Below are 25,693 nucleotides of genomic sequence, written 5' to 3'. Positions count from 1 at the left end.
ATCTGTAGCATGTTTTGTGCATGACTCTTGTTTGCATTACAACCATGGAATTGTTCTTTTGAGGGGTCACGTTAATAGAAGCAAGGACTTTTGTAAGTATTTGGTCTGCCACTTTGCTATAAAGCTGCAAAAGGTTTTTCAAACCTCTGTCCTAATGCATTTGCATGTATCATTGTGATATGATGTGGAGTACCTATCATGCTGCAAGCTTCTATCATTTGAGGCAAAGTTGGTTATTCATCAGGTAAAGCTCTGGTGACTTGTTTGCATTCTTCATTGGCATTTCTAAGAGTGAGGCTTTGAAGCAGATGAGGATATGCTACATGATCACTACATTGCCTTTCAATGGCTTGTGTGAGACTGTCTAGGAATGAAGTGTGTGGCTCTAATGTTCCTTGTTTTATTTCTGTGTATATACCTTCTGGGTTTCTTGCTGGCTGGATTTGTAAAATTGCTTTTCGAGCTGCATCTTTGATGTCAGTGATCACCACTCGAGGTAGGTCAGCAGCTTGATCTTCAGGCCTATCGTGAGGTACATCTCCTGCCAAATGTGCTATTGTAAGAGCAGCATTCAGACCTCCAACAGAGGTTTCCAACAATTTATTGAGATGCCTTTGCCATTTTATGTCCCACAGAATATACTGTGACTCTGTTAAAGTCATGGAAGCAATGTATCTGCAGTCATATGGAACTAATAATTATTGAATGTCCCCTTCAATAGTTGTTTGAAGTAGGGAGAACCCAGGCCACTGTCTTTAATTGCTTTTCTTAAATCTTTGATCTCATCATGTGTCATAGGTTCCCATTTTGGATTTGCATTCTGTCTTCCATATCTAACTGGCATAGCTATAAGTTGTTCTTTGGCCTTCTCAAAATCTTTCAATGCTTTCCTCATTATTTCTGGCCATTTATTGTATTTATGGTGTCTTCTACCTGAGCCCTTGGTTTAAAATTTGAGGAGTCCCTCGTATCTGAAGGAGGTAAATTTAGTTCTTCAGTCGAAGATTTGTCTTGAATTAATAGCAGAATGGGAGATGTCTTCATAACAATTGAAGTTTTTGTCTGTCCTAGTCTGTCTGCAAAGAAATCTATAGGTTTAGTGGCTTGAATGCAGACATAAAAAACCCCCCAAGATTGCACCTCGTCTGCATTAACAACCAAGGGTTGGAGCTGCAGAGTGGGATTTTCTTCAGATGCAAAGAGCGAGTGTGCCTTGTGGGTGTGAGAGTACCAGCAGCATTTTGGATGTTTGAGTGCACTGGTGAGATCATGGTTATCATAAAGGCTATTATCATGATGAGACAATTATTAAGCCTACGCAGTGGGAGCCTGTGAGAACTGGCTGATTCTGATTAGTGCTTCTCTCTTTTTTTTTCTTTTTTTTCCTGATTAGTATATAAGTTGTTCATTTGCTGTTCACAAACACAGTTCTTATGATGCAGTCCAAAGTTTGATTTTGATTATTGCTGTGTCTGTAGCCTCTACCAAACCTACTCAAACTGCAGTTGTACTGGATTGTGGCCTATATAACTTGAACATTTGTTAGTCTGTCTTTGTGCAACCTGTGAACACCTTTCAGAATATACACTGTAACTCTAGGAACCAGCTCTAGGTCTGAAAAAAGATATTGATATTCTTTCTGCATTTATAGGCTCTGTAATGTGTCTTTGTCTTGGCTTGCAGAGCAGGATGTAACTAAAAGTATGTATTCCATCACCAGCTGTTGAAACCAGGTAGGACAGTGATCCTTAACTCTGGAGGGGGTTATCTTCTGTTAATGAGCCACCTCTTAAAATCAAGGTGGGGTAGTGTTCTTTATCTTTTCCACAACCCATCCTTCCTCCAGGGAGAGAGATATATTCTGTTAATGGGCCATGGGGTCCCATGACTGATAAAATTGCATCATCACATTATGAGATGCTCCACCCAGGGGGAGGAGCCAAGCATTTCCTATTTAGATGAAATCTGTGATTTGGAACATCAGGGCAATCTTTTTCCACTGGATTCCAGAGGAAAAAACAAACCTTTCCAAATCATTACTCGACCTTCAGAGGCAAACAGCACTCTTCTGCAGGAGCACTGCTTCAACAGAACCACATCTATCACTCCAGGAGGATGCAGCCACCATTTAATCAGACTGCTACCAACACCCTGCCTGACGGGGTGTCAGGTTGTATTTTGACTCTCAGTGTTTTGGTTCTTTTTGTATTACTGCATTTTTATTTTCCTAGTGAAGAACTGTTATTCCTATTCCCATATCTTTGCCTGAGAGCTCCTTAATTTCAAAATTATAATAATTTGTAGGGAAAGGGTTTACATTGTCCATTTCAAGAGAGACTCCTGCCTTTCTTAACAAACACCTGTCTCTCAAACCAAAACAATCTTCAGAATAGATGCATTATCAATTATTCTGATTTCTCTAAATAGCTGTAATTTTATGTAATGGTTTTACAAATTAATGCCAAAAATGTGGCAATTTCCCTAAAGAATCCATATAAAGTCTTGATTTTGTGTGTGCTGTAAAACTGAGCATCTTAATATATAAGGAAAAAGTGGTGCCTTGGACTCCATATGTTTATAAAATGCTTTGGATTGGGCTGGAATAGACCTTATAGATTATCTTGCTCTGACCCTTCTTCATGGCAGGCACTGGTAAGAGGCTGATCGGTTCCTTGTAGTTGCCTGGATCTTCCTTTCAAAAAAACGAGGATTATGGCTTTTTCCAGTCAGTGGGAACTTCACCAGCATATCACAAGTTCTTGAATATGGTGGATAATGGTTTAGGAACTTCAGCTGCCAGTTCCATCAGGACCTGTAGTTGCATCTCATCAAGTCCCATGGACTTCTGCACCTTCAAGCTCCTCGGATGGTCTCAGACGATCTTCTCCTGGGATTCGTGCAATGCAGCTGGAGCATTTGTTGTGAAGGCTGAGGCAAAAACCTTGTCAAGTACCAAGTCCTCCTTTTATGATACCTGTAGATACTCTTCCCGTTGCACTTGATGTTCCTAGCCAGGCTTAATCCTGTCAGGGCTTTAAATTTCCAAACCTGATCCCTGGTTGCTTGAACTATTTCTCTGTATCCTTCCCAGGCCACCTGTCCTTGCTTCCATCCTCTCTGGGTTTTGTTTTTGCGTTTGAGTTAATCCAGGAACTCCATGTTCATCCACTCAGACGTCCTGGTGATGTTGGGATGCATTGCTTCTGAGCTTGGAGGAGGTGATCCTTGAATATAAACCGGCTTTCCTGGGTCCTTCTTCCCTGTGGAGGATTTATCCCATGGTGCTCTACCAGGCAGATCCCTGAAGAAACCAAAGCCTGATCTCCTGAAAGCCAGGGTAGCAAGCTTGCTGTGCTCATCCTCACTGGCCTAGGGATCTTCAACTGCATTTTCTTTGGAATTCATTGATGTGCTTTCAATTTAGAGCAGACTTCTCAGCCTACTCTATAATTCTATACAGTTTATTGTGTTTAAGTCTTCTTAAGTCTTAGACTTAAGGAAAAAAGTAGATTTTTAAAAATTCTATTTTTGATACATAGAGAAATACTTTTTCAAACTTGCCAGAATAATTCAAACACATCACTCTTTTGATTTGGATCTCTAATTTGGAGATCTGCTTCTGATAATGTGAGGCAGCTAATGGTCATAGATTTTTACAAAAAGAAAATATATTTCTGTCAACCTTACTAATGTATACAACACTGAAATCAATAAAGTAGTTTTGTACTGTCTCAGGTTTAATTAAGAACAGACTTTTGGAAGCTGGGATAGCTCTTGGTACAGTGCTCATAGGATGGTCGCAAGCAGCACAGATGTAAGAATGACTAAGTAGATTCTAATATGCATTTTACAAAGGGAAATTATAAAGTTTCCATTCTGATGCCTTGCATGCTGTTGCAGAGTTTCCGTAGTGTTAAAAATTCTTATAGTATCTCACCCAAATCTGGTTGCTTCAATTGAAATTTTTTACTCTTATTACTATCCATAGTACTTATGGAGAAAGGACTGCTTTTTTCTGCATTTTGTCAGGTTTTGATGGACTTCAGAACTGTTGCCATGTTCCATCAGTCATCTTCAGGCAAAAGGAGGACATGTTTTACAGACTTCTGATTGCTCTTGTTGTTCCCAAATATTCATCTCTTCCTGGCAGCAGAATAGCAGAAGTCAAAGTATACCTGCAGCTTTGCAAATATTAAATAGAAGAGAAAGGTGATTTCATGGTGCAGGCTGTACCTTCTGCACTCTGCTGCTTGTCTGTTGTCCTGTGTTGAATCTGCAGGGTTTTATACCCTGCTGAAGACAAGGCTGAAGAACAGTCCTTTGCTTGTCCTCTAGCCTGTGAAAATTTTATTTCCTCATATTTTCACTGAAATTAATCTGTTTTGATTGGGTTTTCCCTCTCACACCATTCCTTTTGGTCTGAAGTTTCACTCTTTAGCATGCACATGCTTCTTGTAGTTTCATATTTGCTTTGGTAGTAAACTTTTCTTATTGCCCAAATCATTAATAAAACATTGGAGAGAAGCAAATCCAGGACAGACTCTTGCAGAACATCAATTCTTTTTGACAATGAATGTTAATATCTTGTTCCTGAGTTCCGTTACCAGATTCCTCTTGGATTAATCTAACAATCTTTTCATCAGCACCATGCTCCTTACCTTGCTTATGAGAATGTCAGGTACAAGCATTGCTTTTCTCCAGTCTCCCATGCCTGTCACCTTTCCATCGAATAAAATTAAATTATTTTTATATAGTTTCCTCTTGACAAATCCAGATTGATTGCAGTTCATCCCAAAAACTTCTAGATGGTGACAGATTCAGACACAGGAGATCTCTCTAGTACTGGAAGCTTAACCAGACCAGTGTACAATTTTAATATCTCCTGGGTTTTTAAGTTTTCTTTCCCTACTGTGTTCTTTCAAGTTTAGTACTAATTTGGTCTTAAACAGTTCTATCCTGCCTGTTTTCCAGGAATTTTCCTAAAAACACTCCCAAAACCAAACTCAGAACATCAAAAAAGACTAGTGAGTGGAATTTTATCTTAAGCCTATATAATTCCCATGCATGAACTGCATGGAGTTATTGTTGTTATGTACCCTTGTTGGTAGCACCCATTTTAGTAGCCTTGGAGCTGTTCTGAGCAACAGTTCTTGCAGGTTTTCTTCTCTTTTGCTCTGTGAAGTAGATTATTTAAAGTTTAGGTTTGTTAAACGTTTTAGTCAGAATTTATTCTGTCTTTAAAAGGGGAACAGTGCCTTTATCTCTGAACAGAATTTCCCTGGAACATTCCTCCATCTCAGCCCCTCCACAAACTAGTTTAAAATAAAACAAATCACAGGAACAGAAACTTTAAAGATTTCTAAAAATTTGAAAAAGAGTAACCTTTGGTTTTTATGTAGGTTTACCTCCAGTCATCTGGATTTGCCTATTTTGGGAGGAAAAAGGAAAAGCCAGGAGGGCTGTTGTGGGGAGACAGGCAAATGAGCAAGGTTCAGTGCTGGCCGATATTTGTCTTTGCTAAGGATATGCACGTCCAAAGCTGTTTATTACTAGCCACAGGTTCAGGGAAGCATTCAAGGTTGTTTTCTGAAGAACAGTGATTTCAAAGTTAAAGCAATAAATTCTTCACATCTCCAGCTGATAACTTTTTCCTAGAAATTTAGTGCCTGAAACAGGACACAGTGTTCCAGATGAAACCCAAGCAAAGCTGTGTAGGAGAGAAAGATTTCTTTCCTGTGTCTTCCAGGCTGTTACTTTTGTGTTTACATCCCTGGTGCATAAACTTGTGTTGATGTATGTTGTTCGCCATGCAATATAAACTAAACAACTCCCCCTCCAACTTCATCCTCTGCTGTTTGCATTCACTCCCCTCTAATGCAGAAGGGATACATTGCCTCCCACCCCCTGTGTAGTGTGTGTTCAGCTTACAACCAGATCTGGACAGGAATTGCCACATTCTGTTGTTCTGAATAGGCCACCAACCTTACCTGGGCTTTCAGGCATCACATCAATGCACTTATTCTGTGATAATTATCATTATTATACAGGTAAGTGGGTTTTTTCATATGCCAATTTGCTCTTGTTAGGCTAAGAAAGAACCTGGCCTCCTGTGAATATTATTAGTTTTATGTGAAACTTATGAAGAAACAAAACATTTCTTTAAGTGGCAGTGATATTTTTTTTTTTAAATGAATCTTTCGTAGTTACCTTTAGCAGGATTTTAGTATCAAAGTACTAATAGCTGGACTTTTTTGCTTGGTTTGGGATTGTTTTGGTTGGATTTTTTTCTTTTTTTTTTAGGTAAAATATACATCTCTGTTTCTGAAATTATCCTGAGAGGGTAATTTTATAATACTGATTGTTATTTTAAGGAAACTGAGAATTTTCACATACAATTGTTTTAATCATAAACTTGTAGATTTTATCACTGGTAGATGAATTTACTTAACAGAAAGTGAGAAAAAGTGTCACCTGAAAAACATGCATTTGATACCCTTCTGTATCTTGTTATTGATGGCTAATGATTCTGCTTTTTGCAGTTTTTTTCCTATAAATGTCAACTTACTGCTGCATGGAGTGTGCAGAACACTTAAAGCACTAAAATCTCACTCAGGCAGCATGTTGTGATTTTAATGATTCCCTGACTTAATTATGGAGACAATCCTTTGGGAATGAGGCAAATATGGTCATTTCAACATAGGAAAAGGAATAATGAATAATTAAAGCATCTAATTAAATGAGTTTCTTATGCTGGAGTGGGTTGGCGGTTTCTTTTTTGCTTTTATATTTTAGTTTCAAGTGTTTCCTTAAAGGTAAAGAAATTGTGTGTATACTGGTGGGGACTAGTGTGTTCACTGAAAATTCTGCGCTTAGTCTGGCTAAAGTGGGAAGTCTGCAAGGAAAGTCAGAGTGAGTAAACATGTCCCCTGTACTTGCTGAGGTAGCCTTGGCCCAGCACTCAAAAAGGGAGAAACTGCCTCATTGGCTCACATGTGCCTGTTCTCCTTGTCTTAGGAATATTGCATGTTAGTAGTAGATTTCTTTATGTAACCGAGTAGTTCAGGGAAATTGAAAAGGGAAAAAACACCTACCCTACAAACAAGCCAAGGAGCTGTTTTTCTTCCTTTCTCATAGTTTCTGCATTTTCACACCACAGCAATTAAACAAAAAAGTTATGCAGCTGGAAGTCTTGGGGCAACTGGGAAATGCTGGCAACTTCAGAGTCTTTCTTGTGACCTTTGCAGATAGGTCCTTTGTTACACTTGCTCAGCAAATTTTTATTTCAAAACAAAACAAGTAAGCTGCTCAAAATGTGCCGAGCTTGGCAACAGAAAATATGCAGGCACTAGGTCACTCAGTGCAACTCCCTACTGTTGGCAGTGGATGGGGGCAATAATGCATTTCAGAAGGTGATAAAGTGCTACCTTTGTCCAGAGTTAAAATTACTTTTCCTCTTGGGGCTGTGTTGTGGTAGGGAAAGTTAAACAACATTTTCATTATCACAGTATCTTGCTAAGGCAGAGAGGCAGAGGCCTGCAACCCCTGGGTGCATATTGTGCAATCATTTATGGAAAGGCTCATTGATCAAAATTCCTTTTAGCCTAAAGTATATGTTTCTGACTCAAAACTCACAAAAATCAAAGAATACTAATTAAAAGGGACTGGAAAATGACCTACTAACTCAGCAAAGGTGTTGCATCTATTTGTGATTGATACCATCCCACTGTTTGGTAGCTTCATTTGCTTAAGCACATTTACTTCCTGGCACCTTTGCAGGTTCTGCAGTGGTTTTAATAAAAGCTTTTTGTGTAGCTTTTATTATCATGAGACTGCTACTGCTCCAAAAAAGAGACAGCAGGCGGGGGGGACTTGATGCCGAGAAACATGAAATACCACAAAGACATTTTCTGCTGCTGTTTTGGGTTATTTTTAAACTACTCTGAGGGAGTTTTCCATCTGAAATGAGCAGGGAATAGCTCGTGTCTGTTTGGGGACTGGATGACCTGGCAGAGGAGCTTCTGGGAGCCACCTCCTTGATACCTGCTTTCCTTGTATTGGAGGAAACCCCAGCTTCGGCTCAGTGTTCAGTGGATGTGAGCATATTGCTTTCATGTGTTGGAGCTGAAGTAAACAGATGCAGCAGTGATTAATTGACCACTCAGGGTGAAGTTTGTAGCTGAATCATAAAATCCTGATGAATGGCATTTTGCGTTTCTTTTTTCAAAGCTCCCCAGGATGGGATTGATCCTCCTATCATACAGCAGACAGTGTTCAAGTTCTGAGTGTGGGAGTGCAAAACTGATACCAAACCTGCTTTTGCACTCATTCCTATATATATATAGGGGTAGCTTTTCCTGTCTCTGTTGGTGTCATTTGCAGACACATCTAACAGAATTTCCGGATCAAAACTCGGTTTGGTGCCCTGTAGCACCATTCCACTGATCTCCTGGTTGTCCTACTGTGGCTTGCAGTAGCTCATGGGCATGGTGAACTAGGCAGGGAGAAATTATGAAAGTGGGAATCTGAAAAAGGTTAATATTCTGAATATACAGTTTCAGAACACCATTGAGTAGTTCCAAGTGAGGGTTGAAAACTATGTCACTGTGATCTAGGGTCAGTTTGGAATATAAGTTCTACCCCTTAAGATGTGTGAAACCACTTTAATGCTGTTTCCTGGTGATCTACTGACACTCGGCATAGGAGTTTCAGTCTAAGCTATAGTGTGGTGTTTGAACTGCAGGGGAAAAAAAGTAGAAAAATATATTTTTAAAAGTGCATGCTTGTTGCACATTCAGTGGTTCCAAGTAAATATAGGGTTTAGCAATATTATTCTTGGCAGAGGACAAATGGGAAGAAATTAAATGGAAGGAAGAATTTCTTACACCAACCTCCACCCCTAGGCGTTTCACCATAATTGCACCATATTTTTTCTATCATCAGTCTGCTTAACCTTATGACTTAATACATGCTTTGCCTATTTTCCTCCTAATTTATCTTTGTCTCACAGCTTTCATCAATTGCCTGCATTCTCCACCAAAAGATGTTGTGGTTTCAGTTCAACCAGGTGGAAACACCAATTCATGTAGTGGTTTTGGTTCACCAATTTCACCAATTTGAGATTTCCCAGCCAACGCATCAATTTATTTTTCAAATTTCCCGGCCAAATTGCCAGTGCACCCGGTAGAATTAATCACTTATTTCCTGCTAAGATCCTAGCACAGCCCAATGCAGCTGCTGAAAAGACTCTAGCTCAAAAATCAGCATCTGCAGGCCCAGGCAAGGTATTAACTCTTTCACTGACCAGAATGAGACTTAGAGACACTTTGTTCTTTCTCCTGAGTGAAAGAAAAGAACCAAGATGATGATACTCTCAGAAACAGCCTGAAAACATCGAGGTCAGACTAAAGAAAGAGTCAGGTCCCAGATGAGGGAAGGAGGAGAGTTGTTGACTGAAATTTCTCATTTTTGAGCTATGGAAAAGAGACTCTTGTTTCCCTATAGAGGATGATGGGGTGGGTGAATGTTTTAGCTATAGATGTGAGCAGAGGCATTGGTGCTAGAGTAAGCAGATGTTGAAATGGGTGTGATCCCATAAGTTTTAATAGAGAGGAGATGAAAATCCCTGCTGCCCCCCCAGGGAAGAAGAAGAAAGACCTCTGTTTTCAAATATGAAGACAGTTTTTGTTTGAACTGTTATAATCCTTAAAGTGTGCCCCATAAATTGATATGGTCCTCAATAATGATTGTGGGCAAACTGTTAGTCGAGGAAGGGATTTTTACAGTGATCAGATTTCCATTCTCCTGGGCAGCTGGTTCACTGTAGCATCTAGACCACGCAAAAACTGTTTCTCGTGTGGAAATCTCCATAAACTGAAAAGTCTCCTCTCCCAAGTAAATGGGTGAGACTTTTTTTTGAAAGATGGTAAACTGACTGAGTTGTTTCTGTATGTTGTCAGTGGGAAAGAAAAGAAGTTTTGGGAGGAGGAGAAGTATTCTAAAAGTTTTTTCCTGAGTTTTTTTTTTTTTCTTATAGTTTCTAGTTATAAAGTTTTTCTTTGTATTATTTAAAGTTGAACCTCTTTTGCTTTCCTCCTAATCTTATCTCACAGCAGGAAATGAGTACATCATTTTACTGGGTGCACTGGTGATCTGGCCAATGCTAAATCAGCGATATAAATTGATACATTGGTCCAGAAATCTCAAATGGGCAAAATTGGTGAACCAAAACCATTACATGGTTATATATATATTTTTCTTATCAGTGTTCCTTCCATTGGATACATTTCCTGGGTTGCTTGGCAGTTCCATCCACAAACCCCCACAAAACCTATCTTGCAATTAGTGTGCCTCTATAAATAAGATACATCAGTACCTTTTCCTTAGTTATGAGTCAGAGATGAAACTCTTTACACCGTCTTTGCAGAAGAGTTGATTTGTCACTGTGAGATCCCTTTCTCTGTATGGGGCTCAAACGAAATCACCCTGTTTTGAAAGTCAGGGTTGGTCATCTCCAGTCCTGAGTGCTCTGAAGTCCTTTTTCCTCTGCTGGTGCATGATCACATTGTTTCCTTCTCCCAACCATGCATGCATGGTGCCCTGGGACAGCTGAAGATTTATTTCCCCTTTTTCCCTGCCCCTGAAGCCATGGGCTAAGTGAGTCTTGAGTCAGCTTTCAAACTGTCCAGATTTAGAGTGCAAGTCTTAAGGGCAAACAAAAACTTGTCACAGTTTTCTTTAAAAGTCACGCCTCCAGCTTGAAGTTAAAATTTACAAATGTGTCAACCATCCTTATACTCTGAGTAAGCTGGACCACAGAAGGTGTAATTTCATCAGTTAAACCAAAATGTGTCGTCCTTGGACAGAGAAATAGTAGTTTTGCACTTTGTTCTATGAGCTCAAAAGTGACTGCTGCTTTGATCATGTTTCAGCTCAGAAGGCAGGTGATGTGTCTGGAGAGGGCTCAGTGAAAAGCACATTCCATGATTGTTTTCTGTGTGGGTGTTTCGGAGAGTGTTTGAGGAGTTTTGGGATGGTTTGGTTCAGTTTTGGTTTTTGTTGTTGTGGTAGCTTGTTTGGGGGTGTGTTTTTGTTTGTTTGATTGTTTTTGTTTTTACAATTGTTATCATTTCTACTTAAATTTCCAGCAGGAAATTTAAGAAGGGTCATTTAAGAAGTAGTAAACCTCTAGCCTTTATCACTGCATCCCTGAATTTGTGTCATTTCCAAAGCACTTTTAAGCTCTTGTGCCCTAGAGAACTCAAATAAGAAACAGAACATAATTAAGTACAATTCCAAATTTTATACTGTAAATTCAAAGAAGGTAGGGGGTTAGCACTGTAAAAGTAGTTTATAAAATGCAATTTAAGTATTTTCCTGCTCTTTAGATTAGTGCATACATCCCTTTCTGACTGTCATGTTTCCCCAGTTTCTCTGGGATTGTTACTGCCAAAAGAGAATTCTGCTAGAAGAAGTAGGTGGTGAGAGAAACTCAATGCAAAAACACAGAAGAGCCAAACAAGCCTTAACCTTTCTTATTTTCCATTAATTTGCCACTTAGTGACCTTGATCTTCTGCATATTTGGAGATGGGTCCTGGACATCAAATGTGTGAACGGGAGCTAAAAATTAAAACTAGATGCTAAATAAGTTTTTACTCCTCTTAGGTTTTGTTTGTTTAAATTTGAGACACAAGGCCTGCTAGTCTAACTAATAAGCAGATTAATCTTAAAAGACTCATTAGAGAGTTTTTTATTGTTAAGCCATTTTCACAAAGAATTTGTTTTATTTTTTCAAATTTCTTCTGCCTAGTTTTCTCCCCAAGTGTTATTTTCATGAATAGTTTTTTTATTTCTAGTAAGTCTTGTTCTTTTTTTTCCCCTTTTCACTTGCATTGCTTTACTCAATATAATCCAAAGAGGGGCAATAGTGGCATTTGTTCTGCACCAGAAAACTCTGAAATTGAGAATTTAAGAATAACCTAATAAGAATTTGGTTTACTTTTCTTCATGTATTTTCCTTTCCTTTACTCTCTGCTGTTTCTTGTCCACCTATAGTGCTCTTTCCATCTTTGGGGAAATGTAACATACTTTGTTTAGCAATAAAGTTGTCATAGTGACCTTCTAGCACTGTGTGTGATTAGAAGCCTTTTTGGATCCATAGTGATCTAAGAAGTGTAAATGTTGAATGTTTCTATGGTGTTCCATCTTATCTAAAACCCTTCAGATATTCATAAATCTATTTGTTGGCATTTTCTCAGTAAGCCAATGTTCTCATGAGTGCCTTTTATTAATTTTACTGCTGTAAAAACTGTTTTTAAAAAAAAACTGTAAAGTGATAGTACTATCTTTGCTCTATAAGCTGCTGACCAATTGAAGCATTAACACAAGTAATTAGACTGTGAACACCTTTTCCTTCTATAAATTTTTGTTTCTTCCCAAACCCATCTCAATGTTCTATGCTAATTCTGTTTTGAGTCTCTTGAATTTAGTTTTAACAGTGGGACTAGCATCTTAAGCTAAACCAAATGACACACTTTCGAGTTAATAAAATCACTTCCAGCCATTGCTATTATGACTTTGTGAGTAGATGATGCTAAGTTGACATTATCCTTGTGCTAACAGAAAGTGTAAATTTCCCACCGTTCAAGTAAGATACAGTTTATCATTCTTTATCAGGACCCTATGGATTCTGCTGAAACACTCATTGGCATTTCATTAACTTTGTAATTAAGGGTGAAATCAAATAGCTTAATTATTTTACTGAAGTCTGAAAAGAAGCCCTTGCTGAAGATTTCCAGTGCCCAATTCCCTTGAAGTGAGTTATGACATACCTGGCAGGAAAACCTTCACACTTCATCCAGCTTTCATCTGGCAGTGCCCTGTCACCTTGCAGTGAATGGTGCCAGTTCACCAAAAGCAGGAGTTGTACATATACAGTCTCTTTTCCACAGGAGTCTGAATCTTTGACTCACGCTTTTCTTGTAACCTCTTTTCTGTTGAACACTATCCCAGCCTACAAGCTATACTCTCCAACTATAAGGGATCTTTTTTTTTTCCTTATGTTGATTTCTTAATCATAGCTAAAAGATAATTTCTCAAAACCATAGCTTGAAAAAGCATTTTCTCTTTCCGAAATCTAATTCTGGACAAGTTTGGACTCTGTAGTTCAAGCAGGGATTGTAATCCACATAATAAAAACATCTGCATGTTATGTCCAATTGATTAATTAGCTGAAAAGATCCTTGGGATGAAGCATTCTTGGCTGACAGATAAAATCCTCCAATTTATGCATATCTCAAGGGATTGGGTGAGTTCACTTATTATCCTCATTTCTTAGCACTTATTCTCATTAATAAGAGCTTGGGCTGCTTTTTACCTGCGTAGAATACAACCTGTGCATAAGGTGGCATTGGGGTGTTAAAGCTGGATATGTGCATGTCATTCTCTGTGCCAGCATTTTTAAAAGTATGCTTCACGTATTTTAAACACTAACACTTGATAATTCATTATTTGTATTTTCATTTAATGAGGTTATTTAGGCATAAATTACAGGCTTGTATGGTTAAAAGGTTTATAGGACATCACAGGATTAACCAGCAAGTGGTGAATGACAGCAGCATTTACTTCAGCTGTGGCTTGAATAAGTTGGTTTCCTAAGGCAAAGACTGATGAGCCTTTCAAATACAGATGGAAATGTGCTGGGAATAAGAGGGATCCAACTCTATTGAATTTTGTTGAATCCACTTTCAGTTCTGGTTCTGCATTTTCTAAGCACTTCCATGATAACTGCGTTCTGTCAGACAGGGGAACTCATGTCAGCTTTATTTTACAGAGAAAGATCTGAGCTTCCAAGAGGAAAACTGCCAAGGTCGTGCAGGCAGTTTGTAGGCTAGAAAGTAAAGCTTGGGGTGCTTTTTCTTTGCCTTGTTTTTTTTTTTTTAAATAGACACAGTGTTGTCTTTTATTTCCCACCAAAACTTGAGGTCACCATCCTTCTTGAGGTACCTTCTTCAGTCCCCATAAATGAGGAGTATGGCCAGCTCCTTTCTCTGCTAGGGCTCCTGTGCTAGGGCAGAGTCTCCTCACTGCTGCCCTGGGCTCCCTTGAAGAGCTGGGCCAAAATCCAGGTGCCTGCCTGAGCATGTCCTTTGACAGCTTGCAGTGGTGCCTTGCAGTTCAAAGCATGCTCTGGGCATCCTTGGGGTGTACTCTTTGCATCTTTAGAAATGTGTTTATTCAAGTCTCTATAGAACGTAGAGAAGTGGGAGGTTACTGCTTCTGGTTCAAAACCAGGCATTGCCCAAGTGCAGCATTCCTCTTCCCACAGCTTTCCAAAGGCAGCATTATATGAGGCTTCAAAAATCTTCCAGTTGTGGAGGGGGGAGTATGGAGAGTCACATGGTGTATAGGTGCAGGAGCTTTGCTTGCACACAGAAACCGTGGTTTTCCTGCATCAAGAAGAAAAATCCCTAAGGTCACACAACTGTGGCCTCCATCCTTGAAAATTACTCTAAAATAAACATCTTTTTAAGCCTGTTTTGTTAGTTTGTGAGCAGGAGACAAGCAGTGCACTATATGCTGCCCTTTGGACAACATATGATGTGTTCAAAGTAGTTTCTGTTTTGGAGATTTAAAAGATTATTTTTCTTTTAGCCATGTTATGTGAAAACTAAAGTGTGTTGCTTGCTGGGCCAGAATTCAAAAAATGTCTCTCAAGTTCAGGGGAAGAATATTTACTAATGTGTGAGACATCTCTGGATTTTATGTTGCTCTGAGAAGATTCCGACTGATTTGACTAATTGCGCTTCAAATTTAATTTAACTTAATTTTTGCAACAGAATCTGTTTTTTCCTTTCTGGAGAGAAATGCTAATACCGTGTAAAATACACTGGTTTCACTTGGAAACACTTTGGGTTTTATCTGAAAGAAATCAGACTGCCTTAAAATGCTGATCTTCATTACAGTGAAGCATGCTGCTAGGAATACTGGGAAAGGTTAAAAAACAGCAGTCTTGAGGCAAGCTGCTGATTGTTCATATTTGTGCAGAAAAAATATGGTTCCTTATTTACTAGATGCTTGCTCTGTGTTCTAGTAAAAGATCCTCCTGCAGGCCTTAATACTGCTGCTATTTTACCTCCCATAATGAATATTCAAAAGCTGCAGTCATTGAGGACTCAGGTGGCAAAAATAGTAAGATGATTGAAGTAAGCCTTGACATAAAAGCCTTAAAGTACATTTCCAACTACAGGGAAATAGTGCCGATTTCCCTTTCTGACCACGTAAATGAACAGTGCCAGAAAATCTCCCATGAATTAAATGCCTGTTTCACACTACTGTGATTGCATCTTTCTTTCTGTATGATGTGTTGTAATAAGTATGTTTAAAAAAAAAAAAAGGGAAAAAAATACAACAGGGCTTTCTGTAATCCTCTCTCACAAAATGTATTGGAATTGAAAAATCATTATAAAGGACACACTGTTAAGATATGGCAATGCATGCATTGTTTTCTACATAATGCAGTCAGAATCTCCATGGTAAAAAGAAATTTTTATTTTATTTTTTTTGTCACTATCAGCAGTTAACCTAAAGTAGGAGCTGCTCCATTTCATTGTAGGTTAAATGGCTTACTATACAAAACTAGCTGAGAGACGAACAACACTAACACTGCATTTTTTCATAGATTTTAAAAACATGCTTGAAGATCAGTGAAGAAAAAACAATGCAGCATATGTTATTGTTCTGGATTTTTTTTTAATAGAAAGCGCTTCTTTTCAGCATTCCCCCTTCAGTGGAGTCACTTAGACACTTCCAGCTGGTGGCAGGGGATACAGCCATAATACAGCTTTCTCTGTCCCAGCTGTCTTTTTCATTACGTTAAATGCATTACGATGGCTGCACTGTTTTACAAAGGTTCAGGTGCAGAAAGGTATAGGAAGAAATCTGCAACTATGTGTTTTTGTAGTGACTGCAAGCTTCTGCGAGATCTCTGAATCCCGAATGTGTTCCTGGCTCTGGTCACAGATCTCCTTCCAATCACTGGAACATTTGCTGTAAGGGCTGGCTAAAGGTGCCCGAGGAAATCACCTTTTACAAGGGAGCATTGTTGTAAAGGATTTTTAATGCATTATGGCTCACGCAGCATCACAGTTAAAGAAAAACAGGGATTTAGAAATAAATGCTGAGGAAGAAACTGAGAAAAAAAGAAAACACAGGAAAAGATCCCGGGATCGGAAGAAAAAGGTATCTAGATCTGTGCCAAATTCTGAACAGGAATTCTTTTGTTTTAATTTTCTTACCTTGCAATTGAAGTGTTAAAAGCTCGTTCTTTCCTGTAACTTGGTAGCTGTTGGAGTAATTTGTTACCATTGTAAAATATCATTTGTAACCATGGCTGTGGGGTTTGCAAAGCAATTGAATGTTTAATTGGATATTAGTTGATTGCAGTGATGATGCAGAAGGTGTGCATTCATTTCCCACTTATGTTACTGTGATATGCAAACTGTCTGTGAGTTGAAAATAGTTTGTAACCATCATGTGAGGTTTAATGCTGAGCTTCCTCATAGGTTTAATAGCAAAGCATAGCATGATAGTTTAGCCTTACATGCAGGTACTTAAAAAGGATGTGTGTAGAGGCAGATGTTTTTTCTTTGTGTTGGGACTATGTCACGGTTGGCTTCTGAAACATCCATTTTTGGGATAATGTTACAGAAATAAGATGTTTCAGTGTTTCTCTTTTTTCGTAATGGTGAGCTGTTTTACAGAATTGAGCTGTAACAGTCTGTTATTAGCAACTTTCTTTTGTTAGGAAAATACGTGGCTGAGATTACAGAGCCTGGTTTTTCTCTGCTGTAGATTCGTCTTAGCTGCAGAAAACCCTTCAGCAAACTAGGATCTGAAAAATTCAGCAGGCACTGCATTGCTCATTGTTCAGGTCAGGAGACTCCGTGTGATTCCAGGCTTACTGTTTCTCTCTAAGGTATAAAGCAAAATAGTTACAGTTGGTGGCATAATGACAGATAAAGAGGCCAGCTACTTTGGCAGCTCTGAGGATGTGTCCCTATAAATGACACCTTGTACTCTGCTCCATAGGAATAAGACCCTGCCATGATTTCTTGTCTTTGGCTGTATTTTATGATAATTTTTTCAAGAACATATCAAGGACCCAGCTGCCTTTACAGAAACCTGGGCATGTAGTATTTCTGTGTGCCTTTGTGAAATCCCCCTAAGGGGGGGTATTGGATAATCTTCATATGCTCAGAGAAGCGGTGCATGTGCTTCCTAAATGACATGTAGATTTCCTCTAACATATGTGCATCTTTTGGTTGGGTGAGAGTCAGCATTTTCCTGCCCTTTTCTCTTTTTTCTCTGCCATGGCAGTACTGTACATAATGAAAGCACTGAGAAACCCACTGCCTTCTGTTCTAGTGAGCACGTTAGGAGACTCTTAACATGCTGCAGTACATTTGCTGCAGCCATCTACACTGTGGGTATTTTTTCTGTGTGAATGTATAGATCTTCTGAATCATCTTCCAGGATAAAGGACAGTAGGAAGACAAGTTTCTGCCTTTGAGGTGAATTCTGAGGCGCTGCTGTTTGAAACCAGTCTGAAATAGTAATATTTATATAATGCTGTTTAGGTTATGTGCAGATTTGTAATGTTGTGGTCAGGGTGGGTTTTCCCCAGGTGAAAATGACCATGGCAGTAAGGAATTAATTATAGGAGTTGTCCCCTCAGCCCATATTTACCTACATGGCTTGTGAGCTAAAATGTATAGTCTCTCAGCTGAATCTACTCATGCTGCAGGAAGCCCACATTGTACTTGATGTGCTCAAGTTTAACAATAGCGTGCCCAACCAGATCCATGCACTTTCTTTGTGTAAGGGAGCTCCCTCACAGCTCAGAATTAGAACAATATAGAAGGGATACGGCAGTGAGAGGCTCTTGATTCAGTGAGGTGAGACAATTGCTTTCCGGACAAAAATGCTTTATTGTTTATACAACACTGCTGTAGAGAAGAAATCTCTTAGCAACCAGAGTGGCACATGGATAAATATCTGCCTATTAATCTCAAATATATGGATTTCTTTCAGTGTTTTATTTCTGCATCTTAAGAAAGAGAGAAAATAGAGAGCTTTTGCTCCACCAAATGCTTTTTTTGGGTTCTCCCCCCGCTTTGTGTCATGCTGGAATTTGGTAGCTTATTCCAGTTTATTTCTGAGTTTCCTTAGGGTTCTGCAGATACAGGACAGGTAGAGGCCTTCTCTAGTAGGAGAAAGGAACAAAACCCAGCAACTGCTTCACTTACCTCTCATACACTGGGCATCATTCTCATATCAAAGCCATGGTTTTGTTACCCAGTACATAGGGCGTAGGAAGTCAAGTAATTGTGGTTTGCCATTTTGTGCTTTCCTGACTATTTAAAACATTTTCCCCCCAAATTTTCCACTATGAGTAGTGAGTCACTTCTTGTTCCTCTGCACCACCCACAAGCAAGCAGTACTCGGGGATTTTTTTGTTGATCACATGATACTGCACAAAGCTTACCCTTCGCTTAAGCAGCATGCAGAAATATCCTTTAGAGTCTTCCAATCACATTGAAACAACAAAGAATGCTAATGTTTCTGGATAATTTATACAGTAAAGAGCCCAAGGCAGCCAATCGTTAGAAAGTAAGGCTGGTGGGATCAGTCAGTGTCTTAGTCTTGTATGATACTAGCAACAGTCATGCTGATTTATGTTTCTGTTTAGTTGGAAGGTGGCAATCTGAGGGTTATATTTCACTGCTTTTGGCTGGTTAAGCAATTTACAGTGTAATAACATTCCTGTGAAGGCTTGCTTCAGGACTTGCATGAGAGAAATGACCTTTTTAAAAACAAAAACCTGTGTTATGTCCCATCCCATTTAATTTCAAGGTGAGATATTTTCGAATTGCCGTGCTGAGCTCTGTAGAGGCTGTCTTTCTGCGCCCTATGGCCCCACCACACTCTTTCTGTTTGCTTGCATTCAGGACATCCCAGGCCTTTGCTGAAGGTTCTGAAAGGTTCAGAGCTTACCTGGCATAAATCAGGCAAGAGAAAGGGATAGGGCCAGCAGATGAAGGCCTTACATTGTATGGGCTTCCCATTTATTCTAGTATTACAAGTTTGTATTACAGCTTCATACAGTTCTGCCTCTGGATGGTTGTGCAGTGTCCTGCACTGAAAATAGTTTGAGTACATCCAAGGGCAGACCTGAGCCTTTAATGCTATCACAGAACAAGCCAAACCACTCTTAAAAATAAGTGGTTGATAGGATAGCTTGCTTGATACTTGACAGTGCAACTCTGTCATGCATAGTTTGGTTTGTGAAAACTAGAAATTGTTTATCCTGTAATACTGTCTGGACAAAAATTGTTTGCTTAGTCAGTGCCTTTCCTAAAATAAAGGTGAAATCTCTGAAGGGTTTTTTGTGTTCTCTGCTCAGTACATATCAGAAAAGAAGGACAGGTCTTGGCACACAGTCAATGATTTATGTTTTATACAATATTTAGTAGGACTGAAGCGATTTCCATTTGTGTGTGTGCTCAGGAGCTCTTGTGTTCTTTGGGAATACAGAATAATTTGATCATAATGCAAAGGCTAGCTGCTGCTGTCCCTGAGTTGTTAAAGGCTGTTGCTGTCACAACCTCTGCTGCTGCAAACTTGTGGGCAGCAGGAAAAGTAATTGATGTCAATGTTACAAATCTTGCTGATTTCATCATAAGGCTCACAGTGTTAGAAGGTTTTACTTAATTCTCAGGTATACTGGGAAAATTTACCTTGCAATTTCCTAATGGAAATAAATGGAAATGCTGTGTCAAGAATGATCAGCATGTAGGTGTTGCAGCTGCTCATGTGGCTTTGAGGAGCTTGTGCATCTTCTGGCTGGGCTCTGCTGCCTGCTCCAAGGGCCTGTGAGAGATGCCTTGGGCTGCCCAGCGTAGCAGAGCTGGGAACACCTCCCAGGGCCAGTGGGACCCCAGGAGGGTATTATCATATCCTCACTGGGAGACTCCCACTTTCTCCTTTCCCCTCAGCTCTTTCAGGGCTGGCAAATGTTTTACAGCCATGTGAAGGTTTTAGTGCAAATATCAATTTTCTTATGCAAACAAGTCTACCAGTTAACAGGTAAAGCTTTAAATTCAGATAGTAAGTAAAAATCCCCATCTTTTTTTTTTTTTTTTAAGTGATTTCATTATTTTCAAACAAATCTTGATTAGAGATCTGTCTCATGGCTTCTGAACAGTTGAACTTGAATGTCATAGAATCTAGATAGGTTGGAGTACAAGTGATTGTTCTTTCACTTGTTCGTGTTAAAGCACAAAGCAGGCAGATGTTGCTCTAACATCTGGGAACACGACCTATGGTAAGTGAAAAGACTGTGTAGATTAAGGGTCTGAAAGAAAAGTTGATAAGTCAGTGATCTTTTCTAAGGGTGAGAAAAATTTCAGTCATATCCTTGAATTTGGACATGATGCTCTGTCAGAGGCAGATCTAATGAAATAGAAAGATATTTCTGATAGATGTTTAGGGGCCCTGGTGGATGGGATATCTACTAACAATGCTGAATTCTTACCAGCATGGAGCTTGGTGGTGAAAGAGTGTTTCTATTCAGCTGGAAAAACAATTCCCTCTTTGAAGATGACCCCTATACTATTCCATTGCATTGTTTGGGAGCACTACAGCATCATTTGAAGTGGGCACTGCTCAACATTACTTTATTGTTCATAAATCCAGAAAAAAAAATTTGCGCTGTTACTGTTTTATTTAGCCAGGTGTAGAACACTTACCTTTTCCTTTTCACCTTCTTGCTGCCTCAGGGTTGTGCTGTCACAAGTGATGGCCATTAGTCACTATGCAAGTGTCAGTTTGGGTTATAACCTGTGTCCTGCCAAATGCTTCCAGCTTGTGGTGGGAGGGGATGGGCAGGAGAAGGCAGGACCAGCCATGGACAGTGCCACTGTTAGAGGAAAGTGGCTCCATGACTGGATTTACAGCTGGACTCTGGCAGTGTATATCAATACTGTTGCTGCTGCCTGCTTGGTATTAACACAGAACCTTTTATCCTTTTACTTTTTCCACTCAGGCTGGGTTGGTTTTTAAGTGGGCTTTGTGTTTGTTTTTTTTTACTGAGAGTTGAGGGAAGGGGAAAATGGGATGCTCTTGAAAGCAAAAGAAAGTTCAAAGATGCTTAATGAGCAGTGATTTAAGAAGAAAAAAAATTCTTATATTATTATGAGTGTATGAATATTCAACCCTGTGCCAAAAGTCAAAACTCTGCTAATTTCAAGCTCTTAACTTGCCTGAATTGATGGCTTCAGGATAAGTGCTAAGCATATTTTGATGCTATTCCCTTTGGGTGTTTACTAAATGTTTGTTACCTTTAGCCAAAATACTTGACAACTAGTGGAACTGACTGAGCAACTGCTAAAATTGAGTGTTAGACTCAGACTTAGTCGGACTGGAACAGGGAGCTGGGGGGAGGAGGTGGGTTGAGAACCAGGATCTTGGTGGATTTGATGGAACATGTGTGGATGAAGGAAAGAAATAGAGAAAAAATAAAGTGTGAGTTGTAAATTGTATTAAAAAGAATAATTGCTTCACATTCAAAGTCTGATGTATTCTCACAGTGATTTGCCTGAAGTTCAGACAATGGAAGGCTGGATTTGCTGCTATTCAGAAATTTGTGCAGCTGTTTAGGCCACTGTTAGAGCCATGTCAGGGATTTTCTGGCTGAGGAGTGGGACTGGCACAGAGCTGCCTTGTGAGGGCAGAGCACAAGGTCTTCAGGCTTTGATGGGCTGCAGTGCTCCTGTCCAGCTGGAAATCCCTTAGGCCTTTTAGCACTCTATAAAATGATCCCTTCCTGTTGGACTGGGATGTGCTGGGGGGTAATGAGCTCAACAGAGAGGGCACAGATGCCCCACGTTGTTCCTCACTTCAGTTACCTAATCCAGGCTGTACCCCTGTATTTTAAAACCAAAACTATAGGTACCTTCAGAGGATAATTCAGTGTGTGTGAGGCAAGTTAAAGGAATGCCCTCATTTTCAAGGTACAGAGTATTCTCCAGCCTTGCAGCTTCTGCTTATCAGGCTCTGGTATCTCTGGTGGATTTTTGGGTTCATATGACACTTCAAAAAAATCTTCTTCTTGTGTCTGTTGCCTGGTGTGGTATTTTTATGGAGTTCTGCTTGGTTGGCCAGTGCTCTACAGAGTAGATAATTACTTCTCTTTGTATTTTTTACAGAGATCACTGTGTGGTAACTTGGAAGGGAAATTCAGCATGATATTTCATTAGTATTTATTCAAGGAAGAGTAATGTGTAAGGGAGAACTAAATTGAAATAAGAAGACTGTCCTGTTAATTGAAAAGAAAATTCACTCTGGGATGTATTTTATTTTTTTTACAAATCATAATTTTGCCAATAAGCTGAAAGCTATGGCAGTTTAGTAATGTGCATTTGTCACATAAAAGATTTATTGCACTGAGATTTACAAAGGCAGTTGCCTTTGTATTGTGTACCAGAACTAAAACTTTGTTTTGCCCTTTTAGTTGCAGAAAGACACAAGACGTGTTGTACTTATAGTTGCCTTCATCTGAAAACTTTAGACAACTTCTTATGATTTTGTTTTAAAAACCTGAATTATATATTTTACCCAAAATTTTGTTTGTTCAGCAGTGTTCTATTCACAGTTTTCAGTGCATTTCAGCCAAATGCTGTGACATCACAGTTTATTTATCAATTTTAAATCTCAGTTTGAAAATTCATTTCAGCATCTTTTTTTTTTGCATTGAAAAATCATTCAGAATTAGAGAGAAAAGCACAAGATAGAAGGGTTCACTTATGTTTCTGATATCCTAGTCCATATTAGCCAATTGAAATCAATGGGGTTTTAGGAAAGAAGTTACATCTTGATAAAAATAGTAGTAATCATGTCCTCTGTTAGGACTCTGATTGTAATGAGTGCAAGCAGGAAATTAAGGACCTTAGCTGCCCCATTTATTACATGGGTGCTACATGGCATTTCATAGACCCTGCTGGAGCTACCTCAACATCATCTCTACCAGTGGCATAAAGCCTGATGTCTCTGGTCACCCCATCTCTGTCAGGAGCTGGTCAGGCTCCTGGGTGTGCCTGGTACTTCACCTGTTAAATTCATGATTTAAAACACAAAGGAAAAACCCCACTGTGATCTTCTTGTCACTTGCTTCCCTTGTGAAGAAAGATACACCTGCTTTAGTGGAAGGTGTCCCTGCCCATGGCAGGGACGTTAGAACTGGATGATATTTATTATATTTCCAGATCAAACCATTCTATGATTCTATGAATTGCATTCATGTGTTCCCACTCATTTGTAAGTACAAATACATAGATGAAATAAGAGTATAATATGTCAGTTGTTTGTATTTTTGAAAGCAGTGAAGTATATATGCCTTTTCTATTAAATCCTGTCAACTCAGCTCTGAGCTACAGGCCTGTCCTTAACCCTCCTGCCACTGCCTCTTGAACTAAGATGCTCTTAAGTACCCAGGCTCTGCTGGAGAATGAGAGTATAGTCAGAGGAGACAGGTAGTTGAATTGTGAGTGCCAGGAAAGGATTTCCTGGAGCTGCTGAAGTGGCTGCTCTTGCATTATTGTGTTTTCAAAGCAGATCCTTGAGCTCTGATAGACTATGGGCAACTAGTAACTGATACAAATCCGAGTCTTGCATGGTTCCCTAACAGTGAGGAGAAACCAGAGGGTGTGACACAAATACCCCTCTGTGCTAGTGATGATGTGGTCTGTAAAGCTGGGGATGGTGCTGTGGTACACAGCTGCTCGTGTGGCACCCTTGTGTTGTCATCAGCCTGAGCACCAGTCCTGCTGCTCTCTACAAGTCCAGGATTTTCACACACAGCAAAACATCTGCTATGTATGGCATGGGTTTGTGTGTGTGAAGCTGGTGGGGGAGCTGGGGGTCAGAGACGTGGACTCCACCTGTGTGTTTTGCATCCATAGCTCTGAGTTGGGCATCTCCAGAGTGTCCCTGCTTCCCACAGTGAGTCTCCTTCTGTGTTAGGGACCCACTTGCCCTGGGAGAGGTGGCATGGTGCTGCAAAGGGTTTAATTCCAGAGGAAGTGTGTTCCTTTTACAGTGGCTCTGGGAAAGCCTGGCTCAGCCCAACACCAGAGCTGTTGGCCAGGCTTAGTCCTTAGGGAGAAGCTGTCCACAAAGTTGTTAACGGTGTTTTCAGAAGCGCTGTGGCTGTGTATGAATATTTTGTTTCTTCACTTCTGTAATTTACATTGTGATTCTGTTCCATTGATGTCATTGATTCCTAAAGGAATTATAAATTCTGTTTTTAATGAATGGACAATTTGAAAGGAACGAGTTGTTAAATCAAGAAGTTTAATGGTCTTTTAAAACTTGATTATTTTCCTTTAAAATTCTTCAAATTAAAGTATCACCAACAATTTCTGCATCATAAGCTCAGAACAATTCACAAGTCAGTGTGGTTGCTAACATCTGACCTTTCAGTTAGAGCACCCTGGTTTATTCTAAGGAGCTTTCCTTAAAGGCAGTATAATAAAGAGCAACCATGTGACATTATCCTGTGAGTACCCCCTAACAAACACTACTTTTACCTGCCCTGTTTGTTCTTGTTAGAAAGTACAGTAACGGAACTCACTTTCTGTTCAGCACATTGGTTCATTTTCTGGTGAATTGTAAATGTCAGGATGCAGAATAACTCCATCATTGACTTCTTTAGTTAAACAAGATTTTCACAGTTAGCTGGGCGCTCATCCTTCCTCCTTCCCTGCGTTCTTTCCAGATGGGTGAACCTGAGGATATGCTCCCTGGCGTTCTCTGGGAGCTCATAGAAAAGCAGAGTTGAGCAATACCCATTGGATAGGTGTTCCTTCTGCTCCCCAACATTAATTTGTGGAGCATTTTACTAACAGAAGGCAAAGGTTGAACTGAGGCTGTAGTTAGCTACAGTCACTTTTCCAGTGTTGAATCAGAGTGTCTTTTAGGCATTCAGAGCTTTAGATGAAATTCCTTCATAGGTTGAATAATTTTATTTTCTCCCACAGCTTTTTTTCTTTCTCCCATAATTGCATTACCACTCCTCCTGTACCCTACTAGGGTGTCTCTGAAATTGCAATCATTTCCCTTTCATTAATCATTGGCTTAATGGTGAGCATCCCAACAGCTGAATATGCCATTGGCCCATGAGGAAACAGCGGTGTCTGAGCGCTCTCAGTAACCTGTTCTCCTGCTCCCTTGGATTTGTATCTGGCAGTCACCTCTGGTGCTGAGGCCAATGATTTCATGCTCAGACTGTAGGAAGAGTCAATGCAGATATTATTCACAGATAGACTGCTGGCTGGACTCTGAAGCACAGGTGAGCAAGCCAAGCCAGGGTGCTCACTATGCCCGAGGGGATAGATCTCCCCAGAGGAGAGATGTGGACAATGTACCTCACAGTGCAGCAAGTCAGAAAAGAGGCTCAATCTATGTGGGAGTAAATGCAGCATTTTCATGAAGTGCTGAGGAAACCTTTCTCAAACAGGCCTTTTTTTTTGGCCAGGCAGTAGCAGACAGTGTGTTCTGGAGGGTGGCTATGGAGGGCTTCTCCAACACAACTCTGAAAAGTTAAAACAACCCATAGTGAAATATTGCCAAGAAGTGGGT

At 39.7% G+C, this 25,693-nt stretch overlaps 1 protein-coding gene across 22 annotated transcripts in view; it reads left to right on the top strand.

The window, feature by feature from the left end:
- The first annotated feature begins 15,619 nt into the window (after positions 1-15,619).
- ANK3 (ankyrin 3) overlaps positions 15,620-25,693 on the top strand; it is a 192,946-nt gene continuing 182,872 nt past the window's right edge. For 6 of the 22 annotated variants that reach the window (XM_033065799.2, XM_033065803.2, XM_033065800.2 and 3 more), the window contains exon 1: positions 15,621-16,237. In XM_033065799.2, the coding sequence (XP_032921690.1) occupies positions 16,124-16,237 (114 nt within the window). In that variant the 5' untranslated portion in view covers positions 15,621-16,123. Of the gene's footprint in view, positions 16,238-25,693 lie in introns of all 22 variants that reach the window. The other 16 variants (XM_042779513.1, XM_033065808.2, XM_033065809.2 and 13 more) reach the window with 7 other exon arrangements.

Source organism: Catharus ustulatus, chromosome 8 (assembly GCF_009819885.2).
Source record: "Catharus ustulatus isolate bCatUst1 chromosome 8, bCatUst1.pri.v2, whole genome shotgun sequence".
NCBI classification, from domain to species: Eukaryota; Metazoa; Chordata; class Aves; order Passeriformes; family Turdidae; genus Catharus; species Catharus ustulatus.
The sequence above is the reverse complement of the archived record's forward strand: the minus strand, read 5'-3'. Positions and strand labels throughout refer to the sequence as shown.